Source organism: Oncorhynchus keta, chromosome 21 (assembly GCF_023373465.1).
Source record: "Oncorhynchus keta strain PuntledgeMale-10-30-2019 chromosome 21, Oket_V2, whole genome shotgun sequence".
In the NCBI taxonomy this organism is placed as follows: domain Eukaryota; kingdom Metazoa; phylum Chordata; class Actinopteri; order Salmoniformes; family Salmonidae; genus Oncorhynchus; species Oncorhynchus keta.
Genome location: NC_068441.1, coordinates 44,827,595 through 44,854,173, shown reverse-complemented (window position 1 = coordinate 44,854,173; position 26,579 = coordinate 44,827,595). Strand labels below are relative to the sequence as shown.

General features: G+C 40.2%; 2 protein-coding genes across 11 annotated transcripts in view; both read right to left on the bottom strand.

The window, feature by feature from the left end:
* Nucleotides 1–642: 642 nt before the first annotated feature.
* Nucleotides 643–23,046, bottom strand: tfap2c (transcription factor AP-2 gamma (activating enhancer binding protein 2 gamma)). 5 transcript variants are annotated; one of them, XM_035764419.1, is made up of 8 exons: nucleotides 22,984–23,046; nucleotides 18,741–19,199; nucleotides 18,476–18,527; nucleotides 16,693–16,776; nucleotides 15,499–15,721; nucleotides 7,499–7,617; nucleotides 2,570–2,711; nucleotides 643–2,227 (listed from the first exon to the last, which is right to left on the bottom strand). In XM_035764419.1, exons 1-8 carry the CDS (start codon nucleotides 23,017–23,019, stop codon nucleotides 1,933–1,935), a joined length of 1,410 nt encoding a protein of 469 aa, XP_035620312.1. In that variant the 5' UTR covers nucleotides 23,020–23,046; the 3' UTR covers nucleotides 643–1,932. The 5 variants fall into 5 exon arrangements, with proteins under 5 accessions (XP_035620312.1, XP_035620310.1, XP_035620311.1 ...); XM_035764417.2 differs by lacking the exon at nucleotides 22,984–23,046 and adding an exon at nucleotides 20,291–20,669; XM_035764418.2 differs by lacking the exon at nucleotides 22,984–23,046 and adding an exon at nucleotides 20,291–20,669 and having other exon boundaries at nucleotides 16,705–16,776.
* A 1,541-nt stretch (nucleotides 23,047–24,587) lies between these two features.
* The window catches only part of LOC118377505 (replication termination factor 2-like), a 54,110-nt gene continuing 52,118 nt past the window's right edge, over nucleotides 24,588–26,579 (bottom strand). For 2 of the 6 annotated variants that reach the window (XM_052474021.1, XM_052474017.1), the window contains 2 exons: nucleotides 26,139–26,216; nucleotides 24,588–25,619 (listed from right to left, as the gene is read on the bottom strand). In XM_052474021.1, coding sequence (XP_052329981.1) covers nucleotides 25,290–25,619; nucleotides 26,139–26,216 — 408 coding nt within the window. In that variant the 3' untranslated portion in view covers nucleotides 24,588–25,289. Of the gene's footprint in view, nucleotides 25,623–26,138; nucleotides 26,217–26,579 lie in introns of all 6 variants that reach the window. The other 4 variants (XM_052474020.1, XM_052474016.1, XM_052474019.1 and 1 more) reach the window with 3 other exon arrangements.

Sequence of the window (26,579 nt, the reverse complement as noted above, 5' to 3'; positions counted from 1 at the left end):
GTAACACATGAAAACACCTGTTCCCCAGATGGGCATATGGATGTGAAAAGGGGGAACTTCCTAAAAAATAAAGTTCACAAAATTAACCACAGTTTTAGGGGGACAAACAGGTATGTGTGCTGTGCACCAAATGGTTAACTAAGTGAAAGCATAAACTAGCCATGTTTGGCTCGGACCTGAGTGCATGACCCTCAAATGAGTCCTTTTTCTACCATTTTCATGCACCAATCCACATTCCTTATTTGTGTAGCTAAATTACTACATATAAGGATGCCCAATGTTCCCATTATTTGTGGGACGCTTACTGTTTATTAACAGGAAAATCTTCACACACATGACTTGTCCATGGGGCTGTTGTACTTTGTGTGTGTGTGTGTGTGTGTGTGTGTGTGTGTGTGTGTGTGTGTGTGTGTGTGTGTGTGTGTGTGTGTGTGTGTGTGTGTGTGTGTGTGTGTGTGTGTGTGTGTGTGTGTGTGTGTGTGTGTGTGTGTGTGTGTGTGTGTGTGTTTGCGAGAAAGAGAGAAATGGCGAGAGGGACAGAAGTCCTCTGATAGCTCATTAATGTCTATGCCAGGCTCTATGCAAGGCTCTATGCAAGGCTCTATGCAAGGCTCTCGCCCAGAGAGGAGAAAATCAACAAAGTCCTTATAACAGGGTTGTCTTTTTATTACTTTTCCTAGGACTTTAAAACAGTTTTACACATATTCAAAAAGCATATCATACCCACTGCCTAACCTCTACATTATAAAAACTAACCCATTTAGAAAAATTTAACACATTGTAAAAAGTGAAGCCATACACCAGAATGATACCATTATTTACATATCCCATTAAATTACAACATCAATTAGAAAATATTTACATTCAGGGTAAAGGTAACGGACAAAAAAAACACTTCTCGAAAGAAATATAAACATTTTGCATACACAGACACACACAAACAATGAAACACTCTTTCTGGCGTACTAGCAGAAAGAGATACAGTTCAGTTGAAATTGTCTTATAAGGGTTGGATACATTTAACATCAATATTGAATAGTTTTTGTACTGAAGGTGAGGGATATCTAATCTGGTCCAGGACTGATTCCTTTTACATTGCAAAGTTTACAAATACCAAAGGAACCAATGGGCAATATGAGTACTTAAAGACAGGGTTCAAAGTAGCAAAGAGCCCATTGCCTTTTGTCACAGCCCACAAGTAACCATCTGGTATCAAACACTGAGTAACCATCCCTGATCCAACACTGAATGGCTGCTATTGCAAATCGCCTTTAAGGTTTCTGGGGAAAACAGACAAACGCACAAACAGGCTTTTTTCCCAGACCTACTAAAAAAACTCCCATGAAAAAAACACAATAACACTGTACCCATTGAAGTCATTTTGAAAATTCAAGCAATGAATAAAAAACGAATGAAGTGGATTTTCTTCTCTTCCGTAGAAAAAAAGTGTCCTTTGGTAAGTCCAATGGGAACTGAGCACCGCGGAAGAGACACAGGAAATCAGTGGCTTTGCCTCCAGACAGAAGAGGGGAAAAAAGCTGAAAAGAATTCACAGCCACAGCAACCCATCTTGAAATGATGTCCTCTAGGGAAACAACAAAGTCTGCTTTCTGTTCCTTACCCCATGTCAACTAAGTCCAGACCCTTTGGCTGTGCACAATTTAAGCACCCACTACTACAGTAGGCACCAAGGTAGGTCGATCTCACATTGAAAGCAGCCCAAAGGTGGTAGCCGGGCAAAAGCAGTGTTATTTGAGAAACTAAACTTGTAAACATTGGCCATAATGGGGTAAAATGTTCAATTCAACTGGGTGGATACACAAAAATATCTAGAATCGGAATCATACAGATCATTTTCGCTTCTACATATTGATGTCATAGAAGTCCAAAGGGGAAAGGGGGGTCTGTACAGTCCAACAGAATAGTATTTCCTCATTTCCTGTGCTTCTCCATTTTGTCAGAGGCTTTGCTACCATTGTCGGAGGAGCCCTGCGTGTCGCTGCCCGAACTCAGGTACATTTTGTCCACCTGTTTGAGGGCTTCATTCAGGTAGTTCTGGAGGGAGGTCATGGCGGCGCAGATGGCTGGCGAGCCGAAGCCGTGGGTGATGAGGCTGAAGTGGGTCAGGCAGCCCTGGATGCCCTGATCCAGGATGGGCGCCGGCCGCGTGTTCCCCAGAGGCGAACGGTCCTGAGTCAGCAGATCGGTGAACTCTTTACAGATTTGCCTGGTGAAAAAAAAGATGACAGAAATGTTGATAGCGAAATGTACATGACCCAGACATGGACTACTGGATTTATATATAGTTGACAATGATCCAATCAGAGAAGTACACGGCTTCATGTTGACACTATGAAATTGGGAGGTCTCAAAAGTAGCATAGTTATCAAGATGTTTTATAAGTCAAGAGCAGATTGAAAACTACAGAAATGTTTTTTGAAAAACTTTGAAAACCGAGTCAAAACTTCACATACCTTCAAAACCCTGCAGGGCTTTTATGAAAATTATATCCCTTAATTTGGAGGAGAGAGACAGATAGAGAGAGACAGAATGACAGAGAGAAACTCACTTAGCAGCAAGGAGCATGTTCTTGCGGGAGTTGACCTCATTACGTTCCACGTGTGGTCGACCAAGGTATTCAGCGATGGCCTTTGCCGGGAACTCTGTCTCACACGAGTAGCCAAAATCCCTTGCTAAGTGAACGGCTTCTCCTATAAAGACAAAGACACCGTTTGAAAACTCCACAAACAGATGCAAAATAAGACACCAAAACTCTTATCTAGGAGACCGAAATGCAAATGTGGTCTCGCTGACATACCACAGCCCACAGGGGCACTATATGTAGATAGTGGAACAGTGCAAGGAACAATAATCAGTCGTGCTCAGTCTCTTAGCTTGGGGGAAGATAAGCCACTGAGGGTGAATGTATCCCATCTTCAGGGAGGACTTCCTGCATGGTCTTTAATGGGCTGATGTGGCTAACAGCACCCGGACGGCCTGTAGCACCAAACAGAGTCACTTATTGATAAACACGCACATCACATGGGGAATGTAGCAATTCAGAAACGCCAGGCTTTAAGGTCAGTTGGCCCTCCTGGCAAGAGGAACACGTGATAACCAGCCTTGATTCAGACTTTAAAGGTCTCTAAATAACACCGGCCCCGAGTCATTCTCCTGCACCCATTTATAGGGATTAGGGATAAGAGGGAAAAAATGAAATCACACGTGACTATGAGAGGTTAGACGTGATTACATTCATATTGGGCACACAGCTATGTGTCATTGTTTAGACATTGTCTAGACGAGGTATGACTGATGAGGGCGTCAAAGATGGGATTGATAAATAAACGGAGGTGACTATTCTGCCTCAAAACAAGGAACGAATCTAGACAAGAGGCATCTTCATGAAATACTTCATGAGAGGAGATGGGCAGGGCCGTTGCTACATATAGTTGAAGTCAGAAGTTAACATACACTTAAGTTGGAGTCATTAAAACTCGTTTTTCAACCACTCTACAAATTTTGTGTTAACAAACTATAGTTTTTTTGGCAAGTCAGTTAGGACATCTACTTTGTGCATGACACAAGTCATTTTTCCAACAATTGTTTACAGACAGAATATTTCACTTATAATTAATTCACTGTATCACAATTCCAGTGGGTCAGAAGTTTACATACACTAAGTTGACTGTGCCTTTACACAGCTTGTAAAATTCCATAAAATTATGTAATGGCTTTAGAAGCTTCTGATAGGCTAATTGACTTAATTTGAGTCAATTCGAGGAGGACCTGTGGAAGCAATTTTAAGGAATACCTTCAAACTCAGTGCCTCTTTGCTTGGCATCATGGGAAAATCAAAAGAAATAGAACTGTTTGGCCTTAATGACCATCGTTATGTTTTGAGGAAAAAGGGGGATGCTTGCAAGCCGAAGAACACCATCCCAACCGTGAAGCACGGGGGTGGCAGCATCATATTGTGGGGGTACATTGCTGCAGGAGGGACTGGTGCACTTCACAAAATAGGTGCTATCATGAAGCAGGAAAATTATGTGGATATATTGAAGCAACATCTCAAGACAGTCAGGAAGTTAAAGCTTGGTCACAAATGGGTCTTCCAAATGGACATGACCCCAAGCATACTTCCCAAGTTGCAAAATAGCTTAAGGACAACAAAGTCAAGGTATTGGAGTGGCCATCACAAAGCCCTGACTGCAATCCTATAGAAAATGTGTGGACAGAACTGAAAAAGTGTGTGCGAGCAAGGAGGCCTACAAACCTGACTCAGTTACACCAGCTGTCAGGAGGAATGGACCAAAATTCACCCAACTTATTGTGGGAAGCTTGTGGAAGGCTACCCGAAACGCTTGACCCAAGTGAAACAATTTAAAGGCAATGCTACCAAATACTAATTGAGTGTATGCAAACTTCTGACCCACTGGGAATGTGATGAAAGAAATAAAATCTGAAATAAATCATTCTCTCAACTACTATTCTGAAATGTCACAATCTTAAAATAAAGTGGTGATCCTAACTGACCTAAGACAGGGAATTTTTACTGTGATTAAATGTCAGGAATTGTGAAAAACTTTAAATGTAAATGTATATGGCTAAGGTGTATGTAAACTTCCGACTTCAACTGTATGAGTACACTGGCGGTCAGGACCACAGTATGTATTATTATTATTATTATTTTTTTTTAAATAATACTGTTGAGTGTTATAATAGTAGAATTCACAAGGTGCAATTTCCAAACTTGATTGTCTATCAGGAGCTTTCCTCTTGTTAAATTCACTCACTGAGAGTCAGTCAATTAGCCCATGTCAGTGGTAAATTAGTCTAGTTAGTCGAGCCAGCTAACTTGTAGTAATCATGGCTGAAATTACCGACCGGGCACACAGGTCATGTGCCCAAGGGCCCTGACTGCGAGGGAGCCCCCATTGATTTCGTTATTCAATCTAACTTAGATACACTACACTGCCAAAAGTATGTGGACACCCCTTCAAATGAGTGAATTCAGCTGTTTCAGCCACACCCATTGCTGACAGGTGTATATTTAACGGATGTGAAACGGCTAGCTTAGTTAGCGGTGCGCTCTAAATAGAGTTTCAATCGGTGACGTCACTTGCTCTGAGACCTTGAAGTAGTAGTTCCTCTTGCTCTGCAAGGGCCGCGGCTTTTGTGGAGCGACGGGTAACGACTGTTGTTGATGTGTGCAGAGGGTCCCTGGTTCGCGCCCGGGTATGGGCGAGGGGACGGTCTGAAGTTATACTGTTACATATAGAATTTAGCCATGCAATCTCCATAGACAAACATTGGCAGTAGAATGGCCTGTACTAAAGAGCTCAGTGACTTTCAACGTGGCACCGCCACCTTTCCAAAAAGTCAGTTCGTAAAATGTCTGCCCTGCTAGAACTTCCCCGGTCAACTGGAAGTGCTTTAATTGTGAAGCGGAAACGTCTAGGAGCAACAACGGCTCGGCCGCGAAGTGGTAGGCCACACAAGCTCACAGAACGGGACCGTTGAGTGCTGAACAACGTAGCGTGTAAAAATCGTCTGTCCTCAGTTGCAACACAATACCGAGATCCAAAATGCCCCTGGAAGCAACGTCAGCACAAGAACTGATTGTCGGGGGCTTCATGAAATGGGTTTCCATGGCCGAGCAGCTGCACACAAACTTAAGATCAAAATGCGCAATGTCAAGCATCGGCTGGAGTGGTATAAAGCTCACCGCCATTGGACTCTGGAACAGTGGAAACGCGTTCTCTGGAGTGATGAATCACGCTTCACCATCTGGCAGTCCGATGGACAAATCTGGGCTTGGCGGATGACAGGAGGACGCTACCTGCCCCAATACATAGTGCCAACTGTCAAGTTTGGTGGTGGAGGAATAGTGGTCTGGGGCTGTTTTTCATGGTTCGGGCTAGGCCCCTTAGTTCCAGTGAAGGGAATCTTAAAGCAACAGCATACAATGAAATGCTAGACGATTCTGTGCTTCCAAGTTTGTGGAAACAGTTTGGGGTAGGCCCTTTCCTGTTTCAACATGACAATGCCCCCGTACAAAGCGAGGTCCATACAGAAATGTTTTGTTGAGATCAGTGTGGAAGAACTTGACATGGCCTGCATAGAGCCCTGACCTCAACCCCATAGAACACCTTTGGGATAAATTGGAACACCGACTGAGAGCCAGGCCTAATCACCCAACATCAATGCCCGAACTCACTAATGCTCTTGTGGTTGAATGGAAACATGTCCCCTCAGCAATGTTCTAACATCTCGTGGAAAGCCTTCCCAGAAGAGGGGAGGCTGTTATAGCATGATTTTGGAATGAGATGTTTGACGAGCACGTATCCACATACTTTTGGCCATGTATTGTATCATATTAACATGGCATAAGTCATGACAAAATGTGTAGAATTGCAGGAAATTAGCTGCAAAACTGCAACATTTTTTTCCACTCTGTAAAGCATTTGTTTACCTATTGTTAATACAATATTTTTTCTGATAACATCTAGAACTGTTATATTTTTTAATTCCGGTGCTGAGTTAATGTGAATGAATGTGTATCGGCTAATTGTATAGCTAATAGACTTTGGAGATCGACTGAGGTGAATGAAGCTACAGTATCCAATGTGATAATGGCTTTGGGTCATTTTAGTTTTTTTTGCCATTCTCCAAATAGCATTTTAGAGTTATTAAATTGTATAGAAAACCCCACCCATACCAACACACACTCACACACATTGAAACTCACACCCTGGCTACAGCTCTGGAGATGTGTACTGTGTGGTGATTTCACATGTTCCCTTTACATCTTTGAAGAGTTTGTGTGATCTGTAAGACAGGAAGATTACAAGCTACACATTTCTTTGGTCATGTGTGTTGTATTAGATAGTGTCACAGCCGTAATAGACAGGCCTGGACTCGATAAAGTTTCAGGGCTATTCTTGTGCTCTTCAGTCTTGCCAGCTTCTTGATAACCTCAAAATATCACCAAGACAGTCAGTGTGGATAACGTCATCGTTGCCTTGATATTCAAAGACAGAGGAAAGCCAGCAAGAACTCAAACATCAGATTGGTCACAGCCATTTTGACCAAAAAGGAATAAATTACAAGAAAAGTACTAGCCTCGGTTACTATATACTATATACAGCCAGTATTATAGTAATAATGTCACAGTAGCTTAGGGATCTCAACTTTTCTGTTTATCATAGAAATACTGTATAATGAATAGATAGATGGTAGAAACATCATGGGTGTAAGCAACGGTGTCTGATCACCATCTCCGACAACTTCCAGATATTTCTGATCACATCTCTCCGTGCATAATATGTGCAATAATCAATTCAATTGACAGACCATTTTTGGACGAGCCAGCTTGTTCAAAGAGTAAAGATGGAGATGAGTTCTATGCATTGTATTTCTATGGTGTTATATGTTAAGACCACTCTGGGGCACATTTACCACAGTTTAAGTTTGAAGAGGAAATTGAGCGGCGTACCTTCTACCAGTGCAGTTAACAGGGTGACGTTAGCAGCCTTTCTCCTTCCAGCGGGCAGGTTGAGCCCAATCTTGTCCAGCTTCTCTCTCAATGACCGGCCACCATTTTTAGACTTGGCTCTGTAGGAAAAATAGCGTCATCACTAATTGACAATATGTAAGCTTTTCTCTCTCTCTCATGTCATTGTTTTTAAAAGAAAAGCAAAAAAAAACATCACTCCTGTGTTCCAATGGCACATTGTGTTAGCTAATCCAAGTTTATCATTTTAAAAGGCTAATTGATCATTAGAAAACCATTTTGCAATAATGTTAGCAAAGCTGAAAACTGTTGTACTGATTAAAGAAGCAATAAAACGGTCCTTCTTTAGACTAGCTGAGTATCTGGAGTATCAGCATTTATGGGTTCGCTTACATGCTCAAACTGGCTTTTCTATGCAACTCTGCCTAGAAGGCCAGCTTCCCAGTGTCAACGCTTCACTGTTGAAGTTGAGACTGGTGTTTTGCGGGTACTATTTAATGAAGCTGCCAGTTAAGGACCTGTGAGGTGTCTGTTTCTCAAACTAGACACTCTAATGTACTTATCCTCTTGCTCAGTTGTGCACCGGGGCCTCCCGCTCCTCTTTCTATTCTGGTTAGAGCCAGTATGCCCTGTTGTGTGAAGGGAGTAGCACACAGCGTTGTACGAAATCTTCATTTTCTTGGTAATTTCTTGCATGGAATAGCCTTCATTTCTCTGAACAATAATAGACTGACCAGTTTCAGAATAAATCAAACTGTAATCGAGCTCACAAATGCTGATGCTCCAGATACTCAACTAGTCTAAAGAAGGCCAGTTTACTTCTTTAATTAGCACAACAGTTTTCAGCTGTGCTAATATAATCACAAAAAAATGTTTTCTAATGATCAATTAGCCTTTTAAAATGATAAACTTAGCTAACACAACGTGCCATTGGAACACAGGAGTGATGGTTGATGATAATGGCTCTCTGTACGCCTATGTAGATATTCCATAAAGAAATCTACTGTTTCCAGCTACAATAGTCATTTACAACATTATCAATGTCTACACTGTATTTCTGATCAATCTGATGTTATTTTACTGGACAGAAAAGTGCTTTTCTTTCAAAAACAAGGACATTTCTAAGTGACCCTAAACCTTTGAACGGTAGTGTATATACAGTTAAAGTCGGAAGTTTACAGGTTGGAGTCAATAAAACTTGTTTTTTAACCACTCCCCAAATCTCTTGTTAACAAATTATAGTTTTGGCAAGTCGGTTAGGACATGTAATTTGTGCATGACACAAGTCATTTTTCCAACAATTGTTTACAGACAGATAACTTCACTTATAATTCACTGTATCACAATTCCAGTGGGTCAGAAGTTTACATAAACTAAGTTGACTGTGCCTTTAAACAGCTTGGGAAATTCCATAAAATTATGTCATGGCTTTAGAAGCTTCTGATAGGCTAATTGACATAATTTGAGTCAATTGGAGGAGGACCTGTGGAAGCAATTTCAAGGCCTACCTTCAAACTCAGTGCCTCTTTTCTTAACATCATTGGAAAATCAAAAGAAATCAGACAAGACCCCAGGGAAAAAAAATTGCAGACCTCCACAAGTCTGGTTCATCCTTGGGAGCAATTTCCAAACGCCTGAATGTACCACGTTCATCTGTACAAACAATAGTATGCAAGTATAAACACCATGGGACCACACAGCCGTCATACCGCTCAGGAAGGAGACGCGTTCTGTCTCCTCGAGATGAGCGTACTTTGGTGCGAAAAGTGCAAATCAATCCCAGAACAACAGCAAAGGACCTTGTGAAGATGCTGGAGGAAACCGGTAGAAAAGTGTCTATATCCACAGTAAAACAAGTCCTATATTCGCATAACCCTAAAGTCCACTCAGCAAGGAAGAAGCCACTACTCGAACACCGCCATAAAAAAGCCAGACTACGGTTTGCAACTGCACATGGGGACAAAGATCATACTTTTCCTCTGGTCTGATGAAACATAAATAAAACTGTTTGGCCATAATGACCATCATTATGTTTGGAGGAAAAAGGGGGACGCTTGCAAGCCGAAGAACACCATCCCAACCGTGAAGCACGAGGGTGGCAGCATCATGTTGTGGGGGTGCTTTGCTGCAGGAGGGACTGGTGCACTTCACAAAATAGATGACATCATGAGGAGTAATATTATATGGATATATTGAAGCAACATCTCAAGACATCATTCAGAAAGTTAAAGCTTGTTCGCAAATGGGTCCTCCAAATGGACAATGACCCCAAGCATACTTCCAACGTTGTGGCAAAATGTCTTAAGGACAACAACGTCAAGGTATTGGAGTGGCCATAACAAAGCCCTGACCTCAATCCTATAGAAAATATGTGGACAGAACTGAAAAAGTGTGTGCAAGCAAGGAGACCTATACACTTGACTCAGTTACACCAGCTCTGTCAGGAGGAATGGACCAAAATTCACCCAACTTATTGTGGGAAGCTTGTGGAAGGCTACCCGAAACGTTTGACCAAAGTTAAACAATATAAAGGCAATGCTACCAAATACTAATTTAGTGTAGGTAAACTTCTGACCCACTGGGAATGTGATGAAAGAAATAAAAGCTGAAATAAATCATTCTCTCTACTATTATTCTACTATTATTCTGACATTTCACATTCTTACAATAGTGGTGATCCTAACTGGCCTAAGACAGGGAATTTTTACTCTGATTAAATGTCAGGAATTGTGTCAAATGTATTTGGCTCAGGTGTATGTAAACTCATACACTCAAACTCAAACTTGGGTGTATGTAATGTATATATTATGTATATTATTATGTATATTATCTTTTTGGGGGGGCAAACTTAATATACTTTAAAATGACTGAAACCAAATAGAAACTGTAGAAATTATAATGGACCTACATTCATACAGTTTCTTGACTGTGTCCAGCTCGCCAAATAATCACTAATATGAAATCTAGACAATCAGGGAACCTTTTTAGTGCGGCCCTCCGGGCATCTTTGAAGACCGAATGTGGCCCCCGGGGAAAAATTAGTTTGACAAATCTGCTCTAACTTTAGAATTTAGCATGTTCCATTCTATAGGCTATTTGTGATGGAATGGTTTTTCTATAAAGAGCAGAGACAGCAACTCCATACTTCCTGTAACCCTAACTCCAGACTTCCTGTAACCCTAACTCCAGACTTCCTGTAACCCTAACTCCAGACTTCCTGTATCTCTAACTCCAGACTTCCTGTATCCCTAACTCCATACTTCCTGTAACCCTAACTCCAGACTTCCTGTAACCCTAACTCCAGACTTCCTGTAACCCTAACTCCAGACTTCCTGTATCCCTAACTCCAGACTTCCTGTATCCCTAACTCCAGACTTCCTGTAACCCTAACTCCAAACTTCCTGTAACCCTAACTCCAGACTTCCTGTCACCCTAACTCCAGACTTCCTGTAACCCTAACTCCAGACTTCCTGTAACCCTAACTCCAGACTTCCTGTAACCCTAACTCCAGACTTCCTGTAACCCTAACTCCAGACTTCCTGTATCCCTAACTCCAGACTTCCTGTATCCCTAACTCCAGACTTCCTGTATCCCTAACTCCAGACTTCCTGTAACCCTAACTCCAGACTTCCTGTATCCCTAACTCCAGACTTCCTGTATCCCTAACTCCAGACTTCCTGTAACCCTAACTCCAAACTTCCTGTAACCCTAACTCCAGACTTCCTGTAACCCTAACTCCAGACTTCCTGTCACCCTAACTCCATACTTCCTGTAACCCTAACTCCAGACTTCCTGTAACCCTAACTCCAGACATCCTGTAACCCTAACTCCAGACTTCCTGTAACCCTAACTCCAGACTTCCTGTAAACCTAACTCCAAACTTCCTGTAACCCTAACTCCAGACTTCCTGTAACCCTAACTCCAGACTTCCTGTCACCCTAACTCCAGACTTCCTGTCACCCTAACTCCAGGCTTCCTGTCACTTTGAGAGAGCATAGCAGTGAAAGGCCCATCCCTGACGGAGGCCTCATCATACACTTTTGAAAACAAATAAATCAAACGAAAGAGCCTCCGATACCCTTCCTGACCTAAAAAAAAAAAAAAACACTGACACAAATTATGCTTTTCCCGCCTTCAGCACAAATAAAAGCTGAAATAAATCATTCTCTCTACTATTATTCTACTATTATTCTGACATTTCACATTCTTACAATAGTGGTGATCCTAACTGGCCTAAGACAGGGAATTTTTACTCTGATTAAATGTCAGGAATTGTGTCAAATGTATTTGGCTCAGGTGTATGTAAACTCATACACTCAAACTCAAACTTGGGTGTATGTAATGTATATATTATGTATATTATTATGTATATTATCTTTTTGGGGGGGCAAACTTAATATACTTTAAAATGACTGAAACCAAATAGAAACTGTGTAGAAATTATAATGGACCTACATTCATACAGTTTCTTGACTGTGTCCAGCTCGCCAAATAATCACTAATATGAAATCTAGACAATCAGGGAACCTTTTTAGTGCGGCCCTCCGGGCATCTTTGAAGACCGAATGTGGCCCCCGGGGAAAAATTAGTTTGACAAATCTGCTCTAACTTTAGAATTTAGCATGTTCCATTCTATAGGCTATTTGTGATGGAATGGTTTTTCTATAAAGAGCAGAGACAGCAACTCCATACTTCCTGTAACCCTAACTCCAGACTTCCTGTATCCCTAACTCCAGACTTCCTGTATCCCTAACTCCAGACTACCTGTATCCCTAACTCCAGACTTCCTGTATCCCTAACTCCAGACATCCTGTAACCCTAACTCCAGACATCCTGTAACCCTAACTCCAGACTTCCTGTAACCCTAACTCCAGACTTCCTGTAACCCTAACTCCAGACTTCCTGTAAACCTAACTCCAAACTTCCTGTAACCCTAACTCCAGACTTCCTGTCACCCTAACTCCAGACTTCCTGTCACCCTAACTCCAGACTTCCTGTCACCCTAACTCCAGACTTCCTGTAACCCTAACTCCAGACTTCCTGTAACCCTAACTCCAGACTTCCTGTAAACCTAACTCCAAACTTCCTGTAACCCTAACTCCAGACTTCCTGTAACCCTAACTCCAGACTTCCTGTCACCCTAACTCCAGACTTCCTGTCACCCTAACTCCAGACTTCCTGTAACCCTAACTCCAGACTTCCTGTCACCCTAACTCCAGACTTCCTGTCACCCTAACTCCAGGCTTCCTGTCACTTTGAGAGAGCATAGCAGTGAAAGGCCCATCCCTGACGGAGGCCTCATCATACACTTTTGAAAACAAATAAATCAAACGAAAGAGCCTCCGATACCCTTCTTGACCTAAAAAAAAAAAACACTGACACAAATTATGCTTTTCCCGCCTTCAGCACATAGCAGGGAAATCACACACACACACGATTTTCCGCATGACTGATTGGCAGGCTTCGCTCCCTCTTTGGTGGGTGAGAGAGACAGCATCTTTGGGGAGGCATGTGTGTGACTGCCTCCCTCTCTCCACAGCCCCCACTTTATCCTATTGCTTCATGACCTACTTAACAGTGTCTCAGTGTGTGTGTGTGTGTGTGTGTGTGTGTGTGTGTGTGTGTGTGTGTGTGTGTGTGTGTGTGTGTGTGTGTGTGTGTGTGTGTGTGTGTGTGTGTGTGTGTGTGTGTGTGAGAGAGAGGCGTTTAACGTCTGTGGCACTGGCAGGGGCACATGGGAAGTGAGAAACATGCCTTCCCAGCAGAAACAGGCAGGGGCCCTGGTCAGAATCCCATAGTCCCTCAACAGACTGCCTGCTGACATATGGGGCACAAGGTCAACTACTCATCAGCAATTAAAATAGCCCTGCAACCCCCCTGAACACACACTCTGTCTCTCTCGCTCTCTCATATACTGGTGCTAACTACTCTGATGTAACCTTTCCCCAAAGCCAAGTACCAGGAATTGCAGAGTATACAAAAAGGTAGTCAAGATGCTTTCAACCACACAATTACTGAAGAGGAACAGCTGCTTTTAGAGAACTCCTTTTAACGTATCCGTCAACGTTGCTTTACTGACCTACTGTCTGTCTATGAACCAGGTCGGAACTTTTCTTCACACTACAGACCTGCGAATGATACCAAGCTTTCATAATGTTTAGTATCCAGCAGCACCCTGAAGCACTGTGCCTTCAGAAAGTATTCATACCCCTTAACTTATTCCACATTTGTTGTGTTACAGCCTGAATTCAAAATGGACAAAAGTATTTTTTTTGTATCACCCGTCTATACAAAATGCCCTTTAATGACAAAGTGAAAACAATGCTTTTAGAAATGTTAGCAAATGTATTGAAAATACATAAATATGTCATTTAATCTAGCATGCACACCCCTGAGTCAACACATCTGAAGTAGCTCACTATTTAAAAATATATATATATTCTAAAATCCTTGTTTTGCTTTGTCATTATGGGGTATTGTGTGTAGATTGATGAGTTGTATTTATTTTTTATCCATACGGCCGCAAGGTAACAAAATGTGGAAAAAGTCAAGGGGTCTGAATACTTTTCGATTGCACTATATATCTGTAGCTCACTAGCTATAGAACAGAGGCATTATCCAACTTTTTATTTGTATTTTTTATTTTATCTTTATTTAACTAGGCAAGTCAGTTAAGAACAAATTCTTATTTTCAATGACGGCCTAGGAACAGTGGGTTAACTGCCTGTTCAGGGGCAGAACAACACATTTGTACCTTGTCAGCTCGGGGATTCAAACTTGCAACCTTTAAGTTACTAGTCCAACGCACTAACCACTAGGCTACACTGCCGCCCCAGGGACATCTCTCAGAGACATGCATGTTATGTATTGTATGGACATCTCTCAGAGACATGCATGTTATGTATTGTATGGACATCTCTCAGAGACATGCATGTTATGTATTGTATGGACATCTCTCGGAGACATGCATGTTATGTTTTGTATGGACATCTCTCAGAGACATGCATGTTATGTATTGTATGGACATCTCTCAGAGACATGCATGTTATGTATTGTATGGACATCTCTCAGAGACATGCATGTTATGTATTGTATGGACATCTCTCAGAGACATGCATGTTATGTTTTGTATGGACATCTCTCAGAGACATGCATGTTATGTTATGTATGGACATCTCTCAGAGACATGCATGTTATGTTTTGTATGGACATCTCTCAGAGACATGCATGTTATGTTATGTATGGACATCTCTCAGAGACATGCATGTTATGTATTGTATGGACATCTCTCAGAGACATGCATGTTATGTTATGTATGGACATCTCTCAGAGACATGCATGTTATGTTATGTATGGACATCTCTCAGAGACATGCATGTTATGTTATGTATGGACATCTCTCAGAGACATGCATGTTATGTTATGTATGGACATCTCTCAGAGACATGCATGTTATGTTTTGTATGGACATCTCTCAGAGACATGCATGTTATGTTTTGTATGGACATCTCTCGGAGACATGCATGTTATGTTTTGTATGGACATCTCTCGGAGACATGCATGTTATGTTATGTATGGACATCTCTCAGAGACATGCATGTTATGTTATGTATGGACATCTCTCAGAGACATGCATGTTATGTTATGTATGGACATCTCTCCATGATTTCCTAAATATACCAAATCAGCTGGAACAAAATTAGTGATTCTTTGAGCTGCTGTCAACCATATTTTAACAGACTAGATGTTGGCCATTGTTCACAATTGCATCCAATGAAAAAGCAGTAACACCTGTCATTCTAATACATTATGATGCAGTTATAATGCATTTGTTTATTTAACCTTTGGGGTAACACTTTACCAGGTATAGCACATTATGATTGCTGTTATATTGCTCTGCAAGACCTGTCATAAGCATGTTTCACACCCTTAAAATGTCTTGTAACCATCTCATAATGAATTCATATTGTGTGGATACTGACCTACGTAGGACTCCCCCTAGCAAAGAGGCGTTGAGGCATTCGGGAGGAGACAGTCGCCGCTGCACCTCTGCCACAGTCACCTTGTACTTGGAGGTGGAGCTGAGAAGCGAGAGACGTCCAGGCACTGAGCAGAACACCTCGGTGGGGTTGGACACCATGCCTAACAGGGACTCCTTCTGGAAGGGCAGGCCCAATGAGTTGCCCTTGGGGAGGGACAAGGGGCCTGGGGAAGGGGTGGAGAGAGTGAGGAGAGGTTAGTATGAGTGCTGGTTAATAATGTTAATAATGTTAAGAGAAATTATAATGAGAGGAAAAGTACTAGGAAAAGTTGGAGTATCAAGGTTAATGTAGAGTATCTTTACTGTCCCATTGGAAATTATGGTTTGCAGAGAGGATAGACAGACATTAGACAACATTATTGGACTTTATGGAGGCTGTGCTACATTGTAAATATGTTATGGGTGAAGAGTATGTTTCTTTGAGAAATTCCTAGAAATATTTGAGTTTTTTAAAAGGATTTGATTCATCAAGACTGACTTCATCTGCCGACAGTTGTAAAAAACCCTCTCCACTGTCTGTTGTCGCCCCACAGTGCAGCTTGGATTCCAACTTTAACATGCTTTCTCTTATAATAAACTGTGAAATGTAACATCATCATAATGATTTGTAAAAAAATATATATATAACTCAGAATTATTACATGTAAACAACAAACCTGTTTCCTTTGCGGAAGCCAAGATGTACACCATAAGTGGCCATTCACTAAATAACTATGATGAACTGGTGTGTTTTTCACCAACAGTCATTCCTGAGGTTTCACAGCTAAAAGTCCCCTCATTCCTACCACCCACTGCCATGACATCCACACGCATACACAACTGTTCCATGCTACTTCACAGAGAGTCCCTTCTCCCTGCCTGGCCGTAGACCAACCCTGTCGCTACTTCTAATTGAGTGACTAAAATAAAGACTTGTTTTACAGAAACATGGGCCAAATTGGAGGGCCATTTTGGATCAAACGTTCAATGGTCTGTAGCTTCTAATCGAGTGAATAATAAGAACCTAACCTAAAAACTTCTGTTGTACGGCAACAGGGCCCAAACTAGCAAACTGGGTGGCCATTTTAGATCAAAACTTCAAGGGTCAAACAACACAAGTCACACCCAGACAAACATACAAGTACACTACATATACCTTCATCCTCACCAGCAAGAATGCCCCCCTCATAATAAGTCCTCTGTAAGCGATCAAGGTTTCTGCCCCCTCGTAGTCCTAGTACTGAGACAAGAATCACAAAAGGGGGACAAAATTACAATTTAGAGCTCATCTATAGGGTACAGGGCTAAGAGTGAAGTATTGCTGCCGCCGTTTACAAGAATGTAGGCTACCCACAGTCTGACCTTGAGTGGAAGATCAATAAAGTGAGCCAGCGCACACTGTACCGAAGACCAGAAGACTATATGTCCTTTATCGTGCTGTACAACTTGCTACCTCCTTAATATTGTAGTTTTTTTTATCGGATTGTCGAATTGATTTAAAACTAATCATCAAAAATGTCCACCAATTTAATACAATCCAAAATGGCTGCCATTGAGAAAAATATGCAAAGCAAAGCATTGATACCATTTAGGTAGCTTTAACACAAATGCTTATACTGTAGCTGGATTTAATATTTTATTCAAGCTTTCAACTGCCTAAAAAAATGGCCATCAAAAATCCGGCAGATTTTTGTACTAATTTAGTTTATTTGGGCTAAAAATACAAATAAATATGTGTGCATACACGTTAGGCTATTCATTCGAAATAATGTTTACTATACATTTTTTCCACTGTATCAGTCTCATACTTCATCCTGTGAAGCAAGCAGTTTAGCATTATACATGTAGGCTTTATTACAGAAAATATATGAACTATTCTTTACCATTCTTGCCAATGTTGCAAAGGACATTCACACAAACTCTTGTCAAGCACCACATCACAATAATGTTATCTACCATCACAGTTCCTGAACCTGTATGTTCACAGTGATGTTGTTTTAACAAATTTCACTAACATCTATTATCAATTTACTACTAATATGATAACCATGAATTCAATATATACAATTCATTAATCTATGCATTCATTTGGTTACAAAGGTGGTGCAGAATTTCAAATGAACGCACAAAATGACTGAATGAAAGACTGTTGAGGGTAGGGCCTACTAGATAACACTGAATCCTCCTCATTCAAAATATTTCATGTCCCAACAAATGACTGAATTGTCCTTTGCATGCAAGGAGGATGCCACACCCCAGCTAAAGCTGGTTCTGCAGAAAGTCAGCCAGCGAGTCTCAAGAAGAGCAGCGACCCATTGGACTGCTTTCAACTGGAATTCAAAAGGAGTCGAATGCACCAGCTTAGACCTCTAAAGACTTTCCAAAGCGCTCCCTCTCCCTCTCTCTCTCAATGCAGTATTTCAACGGTTGCACAATGTCCTCAGTCCCATCTTGTCAGCCATAGGCTGCCATTTTGAAAAGGTTATTTTTCTGATGTTCTATTCAAACAACCTCAGCACAGGAATCCACAGAGGACCAAACTAGGCTTAGCTAAGTGAACCTCATGACTACTGGGATTATCAATGTATGTACCAACAAGTACAACTACCAGCCTTTCCTACTCAGATTTTCTATCATCAAATGCAAAGACATGTAACTGTACAAATAATTGCTAAATATTTATAGAAGTAGAATTTTCCAGGTACAGTATGTACTTAGTAACAAGCAATCTCAGCTATGGAGTAAATGTAAACAGCTCTCAGGGTTTCTCTATTGCATTCTTGTTACCTGTTGCACACCAATTTCTGGCACTGTGCCCTTATACATCAAGCATGTGTAACTCACAAACCAGTAAGGGAATATTGTATTGAAATTGTGAAAGCATTTCTCATATGTCAATATATTGTTGGCTACATATTTAGAAAGTAAAATAAACCCACCTTTTTTGATGACTGTCTGATCTGCCATTATAATACTGTGGTCATCTACATGCTGAAAAATAAGTAAAAAAGCAATATGTCATAATTATTCTTCTAATAATAATTAAGGGAGTTAATGATGAAATATGACATTTACATTCCATTCATGACAATAAAACCATGCCTTTCCTTTGCAAGTCTATTTAGTTTTAGCCTGACCATTGTTTTAGACAGCATGCCTCATTCAATTTCACCCAGACAACAAAATCACAATCAAATCACTCACTTGAACATCATCCAGGCCATGGCCCATTTCATGCAGTCCTATGTTATCACCAATGATGGTTGACTCAATGCTATGGGCGTGAGGCGGTAACAGCTCTGGCCGACGGAAGCCTTCTCTTCTCAAGCCGGACGAGCCGCCGTCCAGGCCCAGAATCTGGCTCGCGAGTCCGCTTCGCGAATGAGGTCCCAGTCCTTCTTGACCATGTCGCCCCGGCCATGACTGCTGTTGGTTAGAGGACGACTGGTGTATGGAGTTGATGTTGAAAGGGTCGCCGAGGTGCGAGTAGGGGTCACTGGACTGGGGGTATGATATAGGCTGGTATGGAGGTGGGAAGTACGGGGGTTGGAAGTCTGAGTTGGCGGAGTGGGAGAGGGACGGCGACGGGCTGTAAATGTGCTGGCTCACTGCGGGGAGGTGAGGTAAGCGGGGGTTCCCATTGCTACTCCCGTCGTGCCTTTCCTGGGAACAGAAGAGAGACCTTAGTTTAGGTTGATAATGATATAGGGATAAATTATAATATATTGTGCCTCTTGTCAATTAGACAAATCCGTAGTGAATCAACAGAATTTATTGGAAAGACAACTGTGTTGACAGCTAAGCCTGATGCAGACGACAATATTTATTTTTCACCATCGATTAGGAAAACATTTGGTGAAATGTTTTACACATTCATGCATAATATTTAGAGGCCGAAATGAATCTATATATATAATGTTATTTCAGTACACAATTATCAGAAGAAGGCTGCTTAGAACAACCTTGAAAAGGAAAACACAATTCAAAGTAAAAATGCATATTTTGTTGCACAGAAAAATAGCTAAAATAATGTTCTTATTTCTGATAGCATGCAATGTACGTGGACTGTTGTGATATTGCTGTTACCACATCACCTCTCAAAAGACAGTCTGGGGGGGACTATTTTACTACCCTTGTGGCCTATATTATTATTAATAATAATAACAATAATAACAACAATACTTTGGTAATTGTAATTATTTAAAATAACCTGACTCAGCTCAGAACAATAGGCCTGCCTAAGTAAATCAAAAAGCTTTATACTATCACCTAAATCCAACTCAAGTAACACAAAATATACTTTATTTAACACAAAATAAAATGTTATTTATTGAAAATCAAACCGCATTTCGTCTGTAGCCAACTGCGGAAAGTGTAGCCCATCTGGAATAGCCTGTATACAATTTATAATGTTAGATTAAGAAACATATTTAGGCTACCATTCAAATAAGAAGAAAATCCTTTCTGCTAATGCACTTGAACTTACACTCGACAATGAAAAATAGCATAAGCTTCCTAGCGCTCGCCATTTCCCATGAAAATACTTTTCATTCCGTCAAACTTTTATCAAGTACTGTATCTAAAAGGGATTGCCGCGCGACAAATATCTATAGACAAAAAGTCTACCCATTAAAGACGCGATAAAGCGATGGGGCGCATGAGGGCCACAATATTTTATTATGAAATAATGTTCTTTCATATTTTCTAAACTTGTTGAAACGTAATGACGCGCGGTTTGTGTAGCTAAAACTCACCTCACAGTCATCCTCGTACTTCACGTTATCTGCTAGTTTCCACAGCATAGTTTCTGACAGACAAAAGCTTAAACCAAGAAGCTTGACCAGGTAAATTGGTGGTCGTCTACGAGTTAATCCAGGTGTAGCCCACTTCCTAGAAATCACGAATAGACTTATTCAACTTCCTTGAAGCGCACCGACGTTGGAGCGTGATTCGGGCGGCTATCAACATAAATCTTAACAGCAACTATGAGTAAAAACAGTTTTTCAAGCAAGATCCCTTCCAGTAGTAAGCGGTAAGCAGTTACGCAGTGACTATGGGACGAGGCGCTGAATATATGAAACTCGACTCCCTCTGACGGACAAAGTGATGATGTTCAAACCTTTGCTCCTTACTGAATCCGCTTGAAAGTATGTGTACTATATTTACATAGGTTAGATATTTTTAGGGGGCGTGCCTTTTGTCGTGATGTCATCTTGAATATGTCCGAAGACGAAGTTTGCTGATTGGTTATTATTGGAATAAGTAGCCAATCATATTGCTGTCCGTCTGCAGTTGCTCTCTTAACAAAAACATTATAGGCATATACTTTCGATAATAATGTTTTATTATTATTATGCTATTATTGGTCATTGTGGCCGAATAACTGAATGCAGAATAATGCATAGCCTATAATAATATCATAGTTAGAAACCTTGATTTAAAAAATTATGATAATAGGGATAACAATAGCCTATGAATGTAATCGAGAAATTTGATATTTTTTAGCCATGTTAAGTTGACAATAAGATCTTCAATAGAAATTTGCAAAACAATAGCCTGCGAAAAGCCTTTAAACATGAATTAGCCAATTTCGCTAAAAGATAGACTCCTTAGTTGAAACAACCCCCCCCCCATCCACGATATAAGAATTATAGTTTTACCCATGTTTTGAGGCTATACCGTGTTTGTTTACATTTACGCTGTTAACAAACACTGGAGAAAAAAAGCGTATATTTGGGGTTCTGACAGTTGAACTAAACTCCCGATGCATTTATAGGTTATATTCTTCAATAATCAATGGGTCAGAATTGGATCTACGATTCCAGTTTTAATAAAACAAGAGTCAACGCGCTCATATAAAATATTCCGATTTCCATCCTAAACATTTTAAATAATTGACACCTAGACTACTTATACGTACTTAAAAAGGAATAGCTGCATTTCGGGGCTTTACCTTGACGTTTGGTACCTTCAAAACCTTAAAGCCCCAAGGCTTAAAAGCATAGTTCTTCTTCAAACCACTAAGCACCAGGCATCTCAACGAAAATAGCCCCCTTAGAGCTTCATTAACATTTTTGGTGGAGCATTGCAATGTCCAAAATAAAGGTGTCCTTGATGTTTGGATATGCATAACTTCACGCAAAAAGGGAGTTATAGCCTATTTTAAAGACCATATTTGTGATTTTCTTTTTGTTGTTTCCAATATCATTGTGAAATATGATTGAACCTATAGATACAGCAGTTAGTTAAGCTAAGGTTTTGAATAATTTTCTGTCTGATAATTGTTAATATGCCTGGAAAAACAATACACGTGTCTTTATCATTAGGGTTTTGGGAATGCTTAATAACGATTCGACGCCTGGGAAACAATAACGATTGGGGAAGATCAGCTCATCCATGAACGACGCAGTGGCTTTAAGCTGCGTGTGCTTCTTCTGAGCGTGTTAAGATATGAACCAGAAATGAATGCTCACTAATTAAGGGATGTTTACATCGCGGTGGCAGAGAGTAAATGAGGTTAGACACGCAAGAATTTCCTATCCGTTGTGTTTTGAACAGGGGTTTTTATCATGTCAATGACAATCATGGCAATGCCAATTCGTTTAAACAAGAACTCTTGACAGAAAACCCCATTTTAAAGTAGGCCTAAATTGTTATCCATAAAGGCAATTAGTTACAAATGTTAGGCTTCACGTGGGCCATGTGGTTTAGCGTAAATATGAAATCCTCTTTCGAAATAGAACAAACACGTAGGTGAATTATGCAAAAATTCTGTCACACTGAAGAAGCTAAACTCATGTAGAATGTATATTCTATGTTTGACTATATTCAGAGACAAATTACCCATTTTTATGGACATGCAATATCAATGTAACAGATTTTCTATTAATAGTCTAATATTATTTAGGCTACTAGTTTATTAGTGTAGCCTATATATTATTTTTTTAAAGGTGCACATTTGGTCTAGGCTATAGGCAACTGAGTATTGTGAGACATAATGTTCTTGAAACGAATATTGGCAACTGGTTTACCAGAAAACCAGTTGCCAATATGAACTATAAATCTGAGTTTACGTAGGTTATATATTTTTAAATCATACATGATATGTAATGACCAAGGTGTATGGCAAATGTAGGCCTATGACTGACTATCTCTTCTGCAGGGCTTTAACCTCCGAACTCGTGAGCACCCGAGTATTTCAATAGATCAACGTTATAGGGTCTATTATCATAATTATTGGTTTAATAATAATAATTAATTGAAATTGTATATTTAGCAATAGTAAAGCCACTATCAATTGTCGCGCAGTAGCCTAGTACAAACGACCACAAGGTCCTAAAAACCTGTATCCTACAATTAATGTAACGTGCTGACTTATTAGGTCAAAAGATAAACAAGTAATAGTCATGAGCATTTTAAATAAAAATCTAAACATGCATTTGCTTACCCGCCAGTCTGATTCGAGCCTCTCGAGTAAAGACATCTGTGTGGATCGCGGTATAATTCCAGTGGAAAGGCTATGAAAGAGAGAATTCGCCTATATTGCTGAATTCACCTGGTTCTCTTGGAATGCGCATGCGCCCTGCATGGTAATGCACCTGAGTGAAACCCTATGCACATTCCTGTGATAGGCCTACTCTAAGGTTGTTCGACTTTCCTACATATCTCTACACATTCGAGGGTAGCCTAAACGACGCGTATGGAAGTGTATCTTCATAGAATAAACGCATTTAAACCATCAGAGGAGCTTCTGAATAGCCAATAGGCTTATTTATTTTAGTTTCTTTCCATTTCAATTAACTACAGTTACATTTTATTTTCTAATGTGTTTTGTGTATTCCTTAGGCCTTCATATAAACGTTAAACGTATTTTAGCCTATCGTAAACTTGTGTAGGGTAGGCCTAATTATTAACACAATACAGAAAGGTCGCTGGTTGGAATACCCTCGCCGACGAGGTGAGAAATCTGTCGATGTGCTCATGAGCAATACATTTAACCCTAATTGCGCGTAAATCGCCCTGGATACGAGTCTGCGAAATTACTAAAATGTCAAATGTACAGAGATTCAAATATGTATCCTGAAATAGTCGCAACTCCAAAGCTTAGTGCCAGAGGATAACCAAAACTCTATATTACAAAGAATAGCTTGCAGCGAAATACCGAGAATTGCCGCCTACAACATCAAGAAAAAGTTGCATTGATGCGTTCCAAGTTTCGTTCAACGAACGACTGAAGGCTTATACGGCTAGCCTTTACTGTGACAAAGTAATGATTTAGGTGAATAGATGCATGGTCGCTCTATTTTATTTGATCCATCTTTAAGGAATAAATGAAGATGCGTATGGACATACAGTATCTGTAAAAAAACGGAATAATTAACAAAACATTCACAAGATAGTCTTTGCCCTTGTCATTTCTATCTAAATTATTTACTTGAATGGGAAACAGAATTTCCCCAATGTGACTTTTTCTAGAGGTCATAGGTGACATTTGCACAATCGTTGGCCAAAGAGCTGATATGATTGGTTAAAAGACCAATCAGTGAAAAAAAAAGATGAGAATTGGTCTACCTGCGTAAACGCATATCCTAAAATAGTTGACTCAAGCCATCTGCAGAGTAGAATTCCAGAGGTCTGTCTACTCTACACTAAGTAGATTCTAAAGGCAAAGTTAAACCTCTGCTCCCATCTTGTGGCTTGACTCAATTATTAAAGCCAAGTATATATTTTTTTCTGCGCTATCAGTTTCCTTCACACTTTTGTGTGACCCTAAAACACATATTTGCACTCCATTTTGGCTACATTTCACACTTTCATGTTGTCCTTGAATAAAAAAAATAATGCAATATTAATTTAATATGAATTGAAATATAAAGCAAACGCTTTAACTCCAACACAAACCTGAAAACACAGAACACGAGACAAGGCAGTAATTTGGGGATATAACTAAAATACCAGCAGAAGGGAACAAATTGATTGTTTTATTCGACTTAATGCACATTAACTTGTACACAGTACTATATGTTGTCCAATAATAAAAAGGAATACCCATTTTTAGGGAAAAAACAATTTATTTTGACATTGTTTGGGTTGAGGGTTGAACAAACAAGCGTGGGAAAAGTATTTAAAAGGTATCCGTTTAAATAAAAATCAAATATGAACATTGAAATGTTTATATCAATCTATATTTTGATTGCTGATGTGGAAGAAATGTCAATACTGAGTATAAACAGTGTTTACTTACATAAACAATAAGATGTTATGAATAAATACTCACTATTCCACTTTCTATAAACTAAATCCTTGTAATATAATTTCAAAACATTTTTATAATATATTGCATAGCAAATCATAATCTAAATATGAATAATAGTGATCCACATCTATAAAAAACAACTAGATAGATAAACCTAGATAAGACCATCATATAATACAGCCAATTCATAGAAAAAAGAAGAGGAAAATTAGCAACCCTAACCTATAGCACATGTATTGATTCACCAGCCTGAGCCAAGGATACCTACAAGAAAAAGTCATGTCTAATTCAGTAACACTTTATTAAAATGACACCACCATAAGAGCTCCATCACCTACATACAACACATTCATAAGCAGTGTCAAGTTGATATTCCCCCTGTCACAGAAATGTGCACTTTTACTGCATATTTCAACTTGCCGTTGTTGACATAAGCATTTATGAAACGGGCATGTGCTCATGAATGCATTAAGTTTAGATTATAAATGACTTTATTTTTAGGTACCCTTCAAATAAAGGGTTACCTCAAAGTGTTTCTCACTGCAAATACACAGGAGCACCTGGTTGTGGGGGGGTGATAAGGGATGGTGAGGTAATTTAGAAGTGGTAGGGGGTGTGGGTGACCCAGTTGGACGTCTGGGCTTTGGTGCGCTTGGCTGAACTGTGGCTGGTGAAGAGAGATTTGTAGGTCTCTGACTTCTCTTCCATGGACTGGATGGACCTCTTGCTCCCGGATTCCGCCAAGCTTCCGGATGCCGCCAAGCTTCCGGATGCCGCCAAGGGTTTGACCACCTTGGAGGAGCTGGAAGAACCAGAGGGCCCAGGGACTGCTAGGGTGAGAAGACAAAATTACCTATCATGACCACTATTGCTAGGCATAAAATAGAATACTTTGCCACTTTTGTGATAAAATGACAGACAACAGCTCTTAGCTCCCTCAGTAGATGCCTACTGGACAACATTTGTTTGTATTGCTTTGAATCTTTTTTATGGAATTTATCTTATTAACACTTTGTTCTAGTTAGCTATTTGTGTAGGTAGCTATCAAGTATACACAATGCCTTCAAATGAGCGCACACACACACACACACACACACACACACACACACACACACACACACACACACACACACACACACAGGAATCCGGTCCAGGATGGAGAACACTTTAGGGGTTATGTGCCTTGCTCAGGGGCACAGTGACAGTTTTAGGGTTAAGACATCATGCTGTTGAGATATGAACTGTAAGGGGAGGAAAGTGTCGGGAAAAGCAATAAAAATGAGTGCAAGCTACACACAATGGTGCACTGCATTGAATGGGTGTTTGTTCAATCCACAAATAAACACCTGGCTGGCTGCGGTCTTCGCCATTTTCTGTTGAAGTTTTGCCCTCTGCAAAAACGGTTTCGGTGGAGTCTGGATTTTCTACATAGGAACAAAACAGGTGAATATGAACAAGAAATACATAAAAAGTTTTAACAATCCATAACATCAATCATTATCTATAAAGTCCCTCAATCGAGCAGTGAATTTGAAGCACAGATTCAACCACAAAGATCTTTCAAAGTCCCGTTGGGACTTACCTCTCACGGGAGAACAGATCCTAGTGCCTTGTTCTTTTGTTGTGGTGTACAATTTGATGTTGTGGTGTATGGTTTGTTTGTGTGAATCATATCGACAACTGCTTTACAAAGTCATAAAATGAAGATAAGATCAAGCTAAGACCAAGTTAATTTATAACTAATGTTTAATGTATTCAAAGCATTTGGGAATTTTCCATGAATACCT

What these genes read in the sequence shown, in the direction of transcription:
- tfap2c (XM_035764417.2), bottom strand. Translation starts at nt 20,338, where the DNA reads ATGCTGTGGAAACTAGCAGATAACGTGAAGTACGAGGATGACTGTGAG. An exon ending in ATGGCCTGGATGATGTTCAA is followed by an intron (nt 18,528 to 18,740) that starts GTGAGTGATTTG and finishes CTTATTTTTCAG; the next exon opens with CATGTAGATGACCACAGTAT. An exon ending in GTTAACTGCACTGGTAGAAG is followed by an intron (nt 2,712 to 7,498) that starts GTACGCCGCTCA and finishes TTGTCTTTATAG; the next exon opens with GAGAAGCCGTTCACTTAGCA.